Source organism: Neopsephotus bourkii, unplaced genomic scaffold (genome assembly GCF_033783945.1).
Source record: "Neopsephotus bourkii isolate Nb327-2 ecotype Australia unplaced genomic scaffold, CSIRO-AGI_Nbou_v1 NB_1846, whole genome shotgun sequence".
NCBI classification, from domain to species: Eukaryota; Metazoa; Chordata; class Aves; order Psittaciformes; family Psittacidae; genus Neopsephotus; species Neopsephotus bourkii.
The window spans coordinates 673,348-687,021 of NW_026902319.1; the positions used below are offsets into that span (position 1 = coordinate 673,348).

The 13,674-nt window shown below is 40.8% G+C and overlaps 1 protein-coding gene across 12 annotated transcripts in view; it reads right to left on the reverse strand.

Annotated features, from left to right (window-relative positions):
• The window catches only part of SGCD (sarcoglycan delta), a 525,277-nt gene that overhangs the window by 35,546 nt on the left and 476,057 nt on the right, over positions 1 to 13,674 (reverse strand). For all 12 annotated transcript variants that reach the window (XM_061343981.1, XM_061343980.1, XM_061343988.1 and 9 more), the window contains one exon: positions 13,100 to 13,219. In XM_061343981.1, coding sequence (XP_061199965.1) covers positions 13,100 to 13,219 — 120 coding nt within the window. The remainder of the gene's footprint in view (positions 1 to 13,099; positions 13,220 to 13,674) is intronic.

Consider the following 13,674-nt stretch of genomic DNA (forward strand, 5'->3'; position numbering starts at 1 on the left):
CTCTATTCTTAAATTCAGACCTGTGGTTGTGCGTTCAGATGCACTGTGAACAGTTAGATATTCATTACCTGTAGTCATCACAGCAATTTCAGTGTCAGCATGCAAACTGCACCAGTGGCTTTTTTTTTATTTCCTTTCTTTTTTTCGGTAAAGCCATTGGTGCAAACTACAGATCCTGATCAGACTGTTTACATACATTCTTTGACATGTCTCTTTACATGTGCTATTATAATTGTTACCTATGTGCAGTCTGGAAGTCACCGCTACAGAATAAAAGATCTAAGTTGATATAAAACATGTTAATAAAACAACCTTCTGTAATTTCTCCTATAAAAGAAAACCACTTGTGGCTTCAATAAGGCCACACTTTCCTTGCACTGAAATAAATTAACCAAGCTGTCCCACTGTGTTCAAGAAAAAGAAAATCAGAATGACAACAAGAACTCCAACATTTATTAAAAAAAAATCCAACTCCTTTTTAACCTAGAGAAAAAACCCAGAGCAATCTCAAAGATAATAAAAGCAGCCTAAAGTTTCAAGCTTTAAACTTGGGAATTGAAATTGATCCTATGGCACAATACAGATATTTAGCGCTTAACTTTAAGCTTTCATTGGTACAAGTTGTCAAAAGCAGCTGTAGCTTGCCAGCCATGAAGGTTATTACTATCAGATCTGTTCTCTCTCAACAGTTTCCAAATGATTTAAGTCTCTGCTTATCCACACAATTGTTTGGCTATTAGCTCTGCAATGAAACTTAGCAAAAGTTACAGCCTGCACATATCTGTGGAACAAAACCATGATTTTTGAGGGGAGGAGGATGAGTTAAGTGCATTCAGGCAGGTGCACACAGATATCCTTGTACCCCTTCCACCTGTATTGCTTAAACGGTGACTTCACGCTGGTAATTTTGATTCACTTTTACAGACCTTCAGTCAGCTACCTAAGTTATGAGAAGCCCCAAAATAACAACCTGAATGTATCAGAAATGCCTGCAGAAAAAGGGGAACTTCAGCATATTTCCAGTGGCTTGGGTTTTCTAGGCTTTTGTTATTTCATTTAAATGCAGGAAGCAACTTTAGAAACAAAGACAGAGAAGACTCCAACGTGATCATTTCAGGAAGGCTGAAAATAAAAACATCTACTATTCCTTTCCTCCATCTCTTTGTTTTTATTTCCTTATACACTATTCTTAAACCCTCTTTTCCTTGTCTCCCTTATTTCCAGATCCATGAAAGAGTCCCTTATGTGCTGAGAACTGGAATGAAATTTCCAAATCCTTCTGTTTCTCTCCTTTGATACGAATTAGAAGTGAACACTACCTGCCCTGATAAGGCTTCCTGCCTTGACAATATCATTACTTATTATTCTGTTTAAGAGCACAAAATCTCCCAAAGGGCCGCTTGTCCCTGTCACTGAGTAGGACATCAACCACTCAGGGCTGAGGGGATGCTGATGGGCCAGGACTGAGACATCCCTCCCTTGACTCTGGCTGTCAGCAGCTGAGGGACTCCTTGAGCTGGCCTGCATCATCCAGCCACTGGAGACACACTGATAAGCTTTCCTCACCTCACCTAATTATCCTTTTAATTGGCCCCATTTCTGTACCAAGGGGATAACAGATTAATTAAATGCTCTGGAGAAGTTCTTCCTTTGGTTTCAGCCTGCTGCCTGATTTCACTGGATGTTTGTTCTGCTTTGGACTGTGAGAACCACTAAATTACTATCCTCATTTTGTGCTACTGTTAATTTTATAGACCTTGAATGTGTCCACTCCCACGAGCCCTCTCTCTTCTACAGTAAAGAGTCTCAGTCTCTGCCTGAGTAACTGGCAGCTCCCACAGTGTCTCCCAAGGGAAACTGCCTCGGACAAATTCAACTACATTGGACATCTGTATCAAAGTGTGGCTCTTGGCCACTATGGAAGTCCCTCGCCAGGCTGCGATAGGATTATTGTTGGATGGAGTTGAAAGTGAAGGCATTAGGCTGGGGGAAGTGGCTTTACTACAGGCTTTGGCAAACAGGAAGAAAAGTTTGAGGGAAATGTGCTATGGACACTGAACTGGGCTATTGTGGCTCTGCAGAGAACTGGGACGTCATGGAGAAACAAATGTTTGACCTCAGGGAGCGGAAGAAGAGAGAGAGGGTAGGATTTAAAAATATGAAGTCCAAGGTCATTTTGCTTAGAAAGTGGTGAAAATTTCTGCTCTTTGTTGGATGCTTCCAGGATGGGAACATCCCCAGAGAAAAGCTGAGTGCTACTCATGATCCATGGCAGCAGGACAGGGCCAAAGGAAAGGCAAGTGCAACATTAAGCTGAAAGGCAAGAGGCAAGTCTTACAGGAACATGAAACAAATCAGAGCGTTTTAAGAATCGTGAGTGAATCCTTATGTAGCCCCCAACTCATTCCCAGTGAGGGAAGCATACAGAGATGAAATACCCTCATGGCTGCATGAACTGCACTGTTCAAGAATACAACCTCCCTTCCCAATCAAAGCTACTATATCCCTCTTTTCCCTTTAGTGAGTATAAAGCAAATGCAAATTAAATTTATTATTGTACAACACAGCTTCTGCTTCCTGAATTATCCGTTATTAAAACATTTTCTATCTACCATGAAAAATACATAATACAAGATTTCTATTTCATTGCAAAGTACTGAAAACATTTTTTTTCATCTTATGAGACTTTCTGTTGCTGCTAAGGGTGACTTATCTGCAAACAGCCAAAGACAGTTAGGAGGAAACAATCATATAATTTGTATTTAAGCACACTATACTGTACATTCCCAGGCAATAAATTATTCTTTCTCACAGCACTGTATCAGAGTGACTTCTATTAAAAGCCATCCCTACTGATTCCCTCTTCTGACACTGTAATTTACCACCGATAAATGTTCATAAACAGTTTGACTGAAAAATCCATAAAGCCATTTCAGCTTTATTTTAAGTTCCATTTAATGTCCCTCAAAAATGATTTCATCAATGTGTTTCCATTAGCTGGTTCTCTGCCCAATAACTTAATTCCACACAATCAGTCAGGAACTTATAAAGCATATGACAGGATCTTCCTAAAGTGTTTTGAATCACCATAAAGATTCACTCAAAGAGTGTTTGGGTTTTTTTTCCCTTCTAGTGCATAACGAGTGGGGGCACAAATGTCAAAGACCCCTATATATGTTCACTTCATGCAATAACAAAAATCAAGAGTCATATGGCAAGGGAATATTTACAGTTCAGTTACAAGGTTTGAGGATATTTTCATGCTTGTTTGCTTCTTTTTCTTCTTTCATTTGAGGCTCAGAAGAAAGGCTCTATGAGAACAGGTCTGCCAAATCACAATTTGCATTTCGTTTGACTCTAGCGGTTTCTTAGAAGCTTATTGTCACATCCAGGAGCTTGGTTGTGGTGTGGATCACTGCAAGTGAGTTGCTGGACCAAAACCCAACTTCTGACCTCCTCTCAGCTTCCTCTTCCCATTCTGCACCTCTCATAGGAGCCTCCAGTGCCACTGCCCTGTTGCATCTTCCCAACAGCTCCATCTCCTTCCTTGCTGCAGAACATGTGCCATGAGCAACCTGGCCTCACTGTTTCCAACATGGAAGCAACATAAAAAGTCAGTGGGCTGGGCTTTTGGCAATCGTACTCTATGACGCGAATTCAAGACATAGCTTAAAAAAGGTGGGGTTTTATCCCACTATCACACTGAAACAAAACAGAAGCATCATGTTCTGTATGTGCATGTTGGTCTGCCAGTATCCTGCTGAAGGATGTCTTTTAAAGCATTACCCTCCTTCATCCAAATGTGGATTTATTTGATCAATCTCATGAGCTTTGTGAGAAGGAGAGATTTCTAACACCCCATCAGTGTGTGAGCTCAGCACTCCCAACTCCATAGAGAAGAGAGAAGTTACAAATGCCCCAAGAAGTGAGCAAAGTTCAGCTGAATTGTGCATCTTCTTTAACAGCAACAAATCCAAACAGAGGAAAGAGGCTATCAGCAGTTCAGCCTTCCAAGCTGCCTCTTGCTCCCCCTGTGTGCTGCAAAAGCACCTGATCTGCCTAACACTGTCCTGGCACCTTTCCTGTGCAAAGGCAAGGGCCATTCCGGCTCTCTGTGGCCAGAACTGGGCTCCAGCCATTGTGGCAAGATAATGATCACATACTGCTCCCTCTATATGAAACCTGCTGTAGGCTTCTACTCCCATCAGCTGTAAAGAGAAGAGCTCAAATGCAATGCAATGAGAGGTATTTTTAGAGTAATGATTGATGCTCCCGTGCTATCAAGGGTAGGTGGCAATCAGCTGAACAGCACTTGGGGGTGAACAAAATCCAAAGGAGAGAAATCAGGTTTCCACTCAGGTGCAGATGTACCTGGTTAGATATTCCTCACTTTCCTTTTTCTTTTCTTTCTAGACAACACATTTCTTTCCCACTCTTTGTATTCTTTTAGCAATAATTTCATACCCACACTACACCTTTAGTGTTGTATATCCTTGCTGTATAATGAAATTGAGTTCTCAGAGCCCTGTGACAAACTTTGTGATTGATTTGGCTTAAGTGTATCATCTCTTTAGCACTCTGCCTTCAGGTAGTACTGCGCAAATGAGGGAAGGAGAAAGATTGGCTACAATTTTTCTTCTAGCTAAAGTCAAGAGGCAATGTACAGTGTGCTGGTGATCTCCATAAACTACCTCCATTCCCACTATTGATCAGGACACATTCAGCAATTTGTCCATGAAAACACCTGTCTGATGAGCTTCTCTCCTCTGTAGGTCTCATCAGGGTAATATGTGACAGTCTTAAAAAGGTGTCTGTGCAAACAGATGCCCAGGAAGTAAATCCAATACAATATAGGTAGGAATGATTTGTGCCCGCTTCTTTTAATTCCCGGGTTTAAAAGCCTTTTTCATCCTTAATTTATGTTTTTAAATGGATGAACATAGTAATTGCCATTGCTCCCCTTGAATCCCATCAAATCTGAAATCAATAAGAGCTCCATTTCAGGGCCCAACAATAATAGCCTGGCTGGGTTAAGCCAGTGCATTGAACAAAAGCCATAAAGCTTTATTCATGTTTCTTTCTAGGATACTATAAAAATACCTCACTGCAAAGGTCTGTCTATCTGCCCATCTCATTGTCAAAGTGCTGGGGTGTTTTTCTTTTAAGGGCAATCTATGTAATGAAACCACATGCATCATGAACAAAGGTGTTTATAATAAGAATGCATTGTGATTTATTTAGACTGCCTTAGATGTTGGTCTTGGCACCATATTCACATGGGGAGTGAGCCAACCCATAGGCCTGGTACTGGGCCATTGCTGAGTTAGGCTGAAAGGGAACTCCTTATGTCTCCAACCAGATCTCCTGGAGGGAGAAGAAGCAATTACCTGACTCCAGCCCCAAGAAATAAATGGAGCCTGGTTTTAAGCTAAAAAGCTTGCAAACAAAAAGGTGAGCTGCAAGCTCTGAGATCAAAATGTGGGTCATTAGTGATGTATGTGTCTGTAGACATGTATGTGTCTACTCCAGTATTTGAATGTCTGAGAAATAGGAATGGAATAACAGAAAAGAGCAGAAGAGCTTGCAGCCAAACTGAGAAAGGACATACAAAGAAAGGTTGCTACAACTTGTGCTGACCTCTAGATATTTCCTTCTTGACTAGACGTGGGGCCTTTCAACACTTTTGCAGCTCAACAACAGCAATATCATCACTGCATTCCTTTGAAGCTCTTTGTGGCATTCTTGTGCAAAGATGCAAAGAAACTCAGGAGAGCACCTGAAGTAGTAATACACAGTGGAAATTTATCAAGGAGAATATTATGTGAGCTTTAAACCGATCAGGTTGTGAAGGCTGGGGAACACACTCAGGAAATAAAATATAAATCTGCCACACTTTAAATCTGATTTCAGTGTTTGGTAAGTGTACAGTATGTTTCCTTCATAATCCTTGTGACATTTAATCAATATTAATCTGATCGTGGATGATTCTTCTTTTTCCTTAAACAGGATTAAGGTAACACAATCTGAACACACATTTCAGCCCGGATTCGAAGCCTATACACTTTACATAAATGCTATCCCTTCTTGCCTGGAATGTACTTTGAAGTAAAAGCAAACACAAGGAAAACTCAGTATATCTCCCTCCAACACACATTGCTCTCTCCATCAAAAGACAAGTTTACAATCTGGGTGAGTGGATTTTGAAAAAGGAGGGCAATGTTAGTGGAATTTGCCATTAAAAAGAATGGACAACAGTCTACACCTACTGCCCTCAAGGCAGCAAACCAATCAGAAGTATTCATTCAAAAATTGTATGCTTGCTCAAAATCTGATCATTTTAATTTCTTCCCTTACAGAATGGGAGAAAAACTCTATTTGGAAGAAAACATCCAAAAATCCCATCCCAGCCTCTGGGAAAAAAAAAGAAACCAAACCCTGAAACCACTCAATTCATCCAAATATATTTTCTTTAATATATAGTTTTAAGTTTTTTTATCACTGCTGATTACAGATCAAGTCACTTTTTGACATCTGACTTTAGCACTGATATTGCAATAACACAATTCTTAACTGAGAACAAGCCACAATATTCTTGCAGATTTAATCACTGATAAAAAACATATTCTACTCCCTAATTTTGCTAAACACAATTTTTCCCACCATCACACCTCTGCAATGAGTGCAAAGAAACCTGATGAAACTCCCTGCTGTGACTGAATGCTACAGACAGCCGAGGCTGTTCCAGTCTTGCTAGTGCCAGCGCTAATACTTGGTATCTTCATTTGTCAGCTTAATTTCCCTACTTTCCTCGTTTTATTCTACGTCCCTTTTCTGCAGGACCAGTGACTACATGACAGCTTGGCAATTGCTCTGGGACTGCATTAGTGTGACTGCTTAATCACCTGCAGGGAGTGCACAGTGAATATTCGTAGCTGCTTCCCAAAGAAGTTCATACACCTTCAGCAAAAGGTCAAATGCCTGTCCAAGCCTTGTGAGCAGCAGTTGTGGCACGCTCTTTTCTCTTGCCAAGAGCACAGAAGGAAGCTCTAAAGCAAATGCTACCTCCTGGTGCCTCTGAAGCAGGCTGAGCAAGCAGGAGTTCATTTGCAACTGGATGAAGTGGGAAAGGCCTCTGTCCCCAGGCTGATAGTACAGTGTTTGCTTCCAGAAGCACAGCGAGGTACTCACATCCCAGCAAAGTACCATGGCTGCACATCAGCAGCACTGAGCCATCTTTGAGCCAAAGGCAACTTCCCTTACACTGCCTCTGTAAATGAAAAGGATTGTAGGACGAAAAGGTTTCAATTTGCCAAGAAATGTGTCTTGTAGCATCATTTCTCCATTGAAAAAGCTACTCACAGACACATTTTCAGCAAAACAAACCAAATCCACAATACAAAGACTCAAGCTTGGCATTTACCCTCAGGCGTAAAATGGCAGCAGACTCAATGGCAAGGCCAGAAAGCTCAGTTTCCTCTCTGGATCAAGCCTGATTTCAACGCTTGGCTACAAACGTTGTTCCCTCTGCCACAAACAAATCAGTAAAATGCCATTTTGAAATCATAATGGCTGCTGTAAAGGGCAACTGTGCATGTGCTGACCCATAAATAATCGTTTCTGAAGAAGGGTGCATGCAGCAAAAATCAGTGCTAATTCCTGAAAACTGTTAAATTTCTAGCTCACACCATCCTCTGGAATGACTTGTGCCAGTCAAACATCTTTGTGGATTATTTTAATGAAATACAACTACTCTTGCACTCATAAAAGTCACTCTGCTGTAAACATTACAGCAAACATAAGCTAGAAAGGACATGCCAAGAGGCTACTAAAATTGTAATATTGAGGAAATGTGAACAGAGTCCTTTAGCCAGGCTGGCACTGCAGCCACAGCTCTGCAGGGTTCCTCCCAGATCAAGTGAATACAAGGCTATCTGGAAATGTTTATAGATGTGGAGCTTCAGAAACAGCTGGGCCAATGTACACAGACATATTAGTTCAGCACATCCATATTAAATGGTGCTCTCTTCTTGCCTGAAATGAAGGACATTGCAAATGCATGTATAACCCTTCCATGGGTAATGAAACCCAGCACTCTGAATTCTGCAAATACAGAGCAGGTTACTCTCTGTGCCCCCAACAACAGAAAACTCCAACGCAAACCCATTTAAAAGATCTTTCCATGAGACAATCATGCAGTCATCTCATTGACTTGGGCTTATATCACTACTTTTATCATTGGTGTTCCTCCGCTAAAACCTCTTGAGCCCTTAATATACAGCTCATAAATAAAATGCTGGAAATGTGCCTTGGAATTAATTACTCCAAACTTACTAATAAATCTGCAATAACATTTCAACATCTGACTCCTCTGTTCAAGTGCATTCTCAGGCACCTGGAGAGAAAACAGAACAAGAAATGCTCCCAGGCCAGACTAACATTCCTGGAAGTCTAACCTGTGGTCAGCATTTGCATGCTTCACACGATTCATTGCCCAGATGGAACACCCTACAGTGACAAAAGCTACAAGGTAGAAATAGAGCTACTGGCTAATTACTTGAAGAGAGGGCATGCAATGGGTTGGTGAGATCAAAGGTACGTTTGGGCCAGCCATAGTGCTGGGGAGGACTGCAATGTGTGGAGGATGGGTCACACGTCTCCTGCAGAGAAGCTCTTGCAGTCCGTATACTGGGGAGATGAAAAGCATCCTACCCCACACTAAATACAGCCATTTTAGTGAAGAGTTTGCCACAGGGAAAGGCTTTAGGCAAATTTTTATCATTAGGCTATAGCAGAAGAAAAGTGGTATAAATGTCTAAAGTGAGAGGCACATTTTCAAGGACCCACAGTTGAAGCAATCTCTGTATTCTTCTATGACAGAAAAGGGACCTTGTGGTTTTTACGATTAATCCTAGCCTCATTGCAAAGCAAAATGGTAATCTCAAGAGTGGCTAAAAAGTGCAGTTGATTTGTAACACAACAGCATTCAGCCCATGCAATCCTACCTCCCACACAAACCTTCCTCCACCACGCAAAGCCAGGGACTGTGAAAGCTTGTTAAGCTGCAGGAATGCGTCTTTTGCGTTTTTATCTCAGCTCACTGCAATACCTTGGATTCCCATCAATACTTAGCCTTAAAAACCAAACTATTGGTTAAATCCATCATAAATATTAAACACCAGAGTGTACTGGCAAGTGTCCCTGAAAACAAACTTCAGAAAATAAGCTCCAAAAAAGATGTCAAGGCCCCTGGGAGAACTGACACCCCCATGTCATCGGATGTCTTATAAGGCTAAATTAAGCATCTGACCACAGTTTAATTTCTGTAAAAACTCATGCTAATTTAAATTGCTTTAGATTTAATTAAAACTGCTTTACTATAGAGATAATAACGTAACTCTGTTAATTAGTATCAAGTGGCATCTAGAGGGCATATTTAAAAACTAATCTGGAGAATAAATAGAGCTAATTAGCAGTCAGAATAATGCTTTATGATTGTCTTTTGTTTATAGATGCTATAATGTTCAATATGTTATTAAATGAAAATGGTAATTAATATATATCAAAGTTATTTGTTAATGTTCTTTTAACTAAAGAGCATTTCTCACACATTATTTTTCAGATTCTCTGAACACATTTCATTTGTGGAGGGAGGAAGAAGGCAGGAAGGGAAACAGCTGTATGATGCACCACATATGAATTCAATTAGGACCAGCCCTTTCACCTCCTATAATGCAGACCCAACATGTTTATGAGCCCACAGGGGCCATCCAGAAGGCATTAGCTTGTATCTGTGTGGTGTTACCAAAATGCACGGCTGACTGCAGGGCTTAGCACTTCACCCCATGCTCAACCCCATGTGCAGCACCATGGTGCTGTTTAGCAGGCAGAGAAGTGACAGATCTTCCCTTCAAAATCTAAGCCTTGTGAAACCAGAGTCGCGGTTCTGAGGAATGAGAACGGCTCTGAGACTTGCTGTAGTATCTTTTAAAAGACCATGAGGTGCTCAGATATTGCAGGAGTGGAGATTGTAAAAAAAGGGGGTATTACCAGTGAGAATGTGCCACCACAAGAGTGAAGGAGACTGGCAGATAAGCTTGGAAGAAAAAGGGCAGACCAGATGTGGCATAAGGCTCTGTTTCTACATGACTTTTTGCAGGCAAGCATGAGCTCCTTCTGAGTCATCCAGACCAATGCAGATGCTGGGCCTCTGGCTGGCTCTGGGCGAGGCAGAGGGAATTCATGCTTGTGTCTGGAAAAGGTTATGTAGATGTCATCAGAGCTGACCATGGCCAAAGGGCTCAGAGGGCTGCCCTGCCATCAAACAGAAGTTCCCGTTATCCTCCAAGCTCACCTATGATGACAGGCTTAACTGGATTCACTAAATCAAATAAAATCATTGAAGTACTCTAAATTACATCATGCATGAAAAGCTGAAGGGACCAACTCTGTTTTTCTGTGTCCTTTAATCACTATAAACAGGACCAACTCCCCACAATTAAAATAAAAAGCATTTTCATTTGGTAATCTGCACTACTCATGCTGTGCACTTTTTTGAAGCACCACCAAACGCAGCACATGTCCTACTTGTGTGGTTTTTATCCATAACTCTGTGCATTCCTCTCTTTTTTAATGCCTTGCTAATGTTGAAAAATCCCTTAGCTCCCCAGAGCAAAGTCCATTTCAAAAAAAGGAAAGCATCTCTTTCCTCATGACAAGGCTTCAGCATTACTTTGTAAAACAAACTTTCAGAACCAACTTTGAAGAGTGCACAAAGAAAAAAGTAACTATCATTAACATGATTAAAAGCTAGCCACAACCCCAGTAACTGCTGCTCTAACCTTTGTAAGATGACTTTCATGCCAGACTGCAGACATACACTTCCTTCTATAACAAGGATGTGTTCACCAATAACAAGTAGAGATTATTTACATAGCACAGATAGGTGTCAGCAGACACATACCAACAGCACCTGAGATCCCAAACACTGAAGAAATGGTCAAAGGAATTTGTCTGTGTAGTACAAGTTGGACCAGCCTCAAGTGCAGACAAAAACACTGGAAGAAATATGAACATACGGTGTAACACTTCCCAGCATGGCAAACAGCCATGGCAAACACTTTTGGAGATAAAATTAGATTAGGGAAGCAAAGCTGGAGAAAACCGAAGCCAAGAATGAACTCTGGAAGCATTTCAGCTCAAGGTCATCAGAATACTCGCCATGCAACATCACCAGTCTTATCATTCTACTTTTTTCTTTTCTGATAGATCTGCATAGGCCAAAAAAACCCCCAGAAACAGCTGCAGACAAAAACGACAATGAACTACAGTGGTTAGCAGTAATTTTGATGATGCTTATTCTGGAGACTAAAACACAGCAGAAACTCAAAATAACCATAAAAAATAATTGCTGGTTTCTCCAAAGGACAAAGTAAATAAAAAGCAATATTTTTGTAAGCATGTAAAAAGGAGAACTTGTAAGGAAAAGTTTCTCTGCCTTTTTGAAGAACCAGTGATATAAATCTCTCTCATTTTATGGTCTGCAAGAAAACATTTAAAAACTGTTGCTTTCTAACTTCTTCTCTCCTGTACAAAGACTGTAGAGGTAATTAGCTCTGAAGGGTGTAAAAACTTTTCAAAGTTTTTAGCTAAAAATGATACTGCTAATTTTGTGAAGATCAACATTTATCCCATAAAACTCACCTAAGTTGTATAGCGGTGACTAAACTAGTCCAGTATGTAGCAACAGCGGCCTGCAAAGAGCTACCCCTGGCCTGTCCTCAAACAGGAACCATCTACAATAGCAAGACATCAGGTAACAAAAACCACTAAGGGCTGGACACAAAGCCCCATTTCTGATGGTTAGACTCTGAGGTGCTAATTTTAAGCTCCTTTACATTATACACCACATACTAGTAATACACTATGCAATACATACAAATAATAATAATTAAACCCACTATGTATCATTCTAAGCTCCTTCACTGATCTTCTTTTAGGAGCTTACTAGAGAAGTAAAGAACATTTTGGAGTGAACAGATGCATCCAAATCAAGCCATTAGAAAACCAGCACCAGTGCATCCGCAGGGACCAGTGGCACTGTTATGTGGCTAACTGCTTAGCAGTACTGAGCTACCCAGTCTGGTCCTACATGATAACATTCACAAGCAAATCTCAGACTAAGCAAAGAGCACAGACTGAACTGGAGAGGAAGAGAATTCAAGTTCCTAAGAGGTAATTTCATTAACTATCAAATACATTTAAAATTCCACAATTACCGTAACTGTTTATTTTCTCTAATTACAAATAAAAGTCCAAACAAACAATAAACAACCCCCATACCCCAAACCCAAAGTGTGTCCCCATTTTTGTTAGGAACTAACAAAAAGCCTAGCAGGCAGGACAGCTGGGGAGGCAGATCCTGCACAGGCAGGAGAGCTCCAGATGCCCTGTCTGTCTCAAAAGTCAGATGGGGAAGTGGTGGCATTAGTGAGGTTGGACTCTCCTTCCGTGCACAGGACACTTAACCCTACCAACAGCATAGCTGAAAATGGCTCAGAGATGCACAACATGCTCTTCCATGTGGCTAAGTAAGGACAGCTAACATAAAGGCCACCACACTCTTCAGAAAATTAACGTTGGGTCCTAATTCATGTTGACTTTTTCCCTGCAGGTCTCCTGCTTTGTGTTTGCTTTAGAATGAAAGAGGAGCTGGTAAAATGGTGATCAAAACCACGAAGCCTGAGGTTTCCCTACACACAGTGACTGTAGACATAGAAGCATCCCTAGAACTATTCCTCACTGTCCCTCATCACAAGACAAAGTTCTTCACTTTCCAAATATAGTTTTAAATCTACTTCCCTAAGCCAAATAAACCACTTCCAGGGGAGGAGGTTTTTTTTGGAGGGGAAATAACACATTGTGCAAGTAAAGAAGCCCCTCAGACAAACTCCTGGCCATTATCTGCCTGGGGAAGATTCAAAGCAGTAAAGACAGCAAAAGACTTTATCTCCAAAAAAAGCATGAAGGAAATTCAGGCAAAACTATACTAAAATTTGAAGAGGTGCATATTAAAAGACTGATATAATGAATAATATTTTACCTAAAACTCTCAATCTCTCTGCTCCAACCACCACTTCGTTGTCATCTGCAGAAAACAGCAATTTTCCAGAGAGGGTTTTCACCTCAAATTTTTGGCTGTGTGCTTCCACTGCTTGGGGACCTAGGGGGAAGAAGCACAACCTTTTAGTGAAAAGTGTAAGAAAATTACATAGTAGCTTCATACATTTAATAAACCCATCTGCTGAGATTGTACTAGCAGCCCTGCAAAAACAAACTGCATCTGACACATCAAACAGGGAGGTCTGTGCTCTTCAGAGGGTGACATCTCATTAGAAAAGGGCACCGTTTTTCCACCCAAATAACGACCTCTCAACTTTTTCTACTTATGTTTTTGTTAATGCTTATGTTTGTCATAAAATCACCATTAAACTTGGGATAGCTATGAAATTCTTACAAAAAGGCAGAGCCACATGTGAAATGGCAATGAATATACTCAGCCATGCTTTGAAACCATTGGTGCAGCTCTAAGACACATCAGGAGTTCTTGAGTCCATTCTGCTTCAATTGATGCTGTGGAGTAAAAGACTCCTGGTTTTCTGCCTGTTAAATATACCT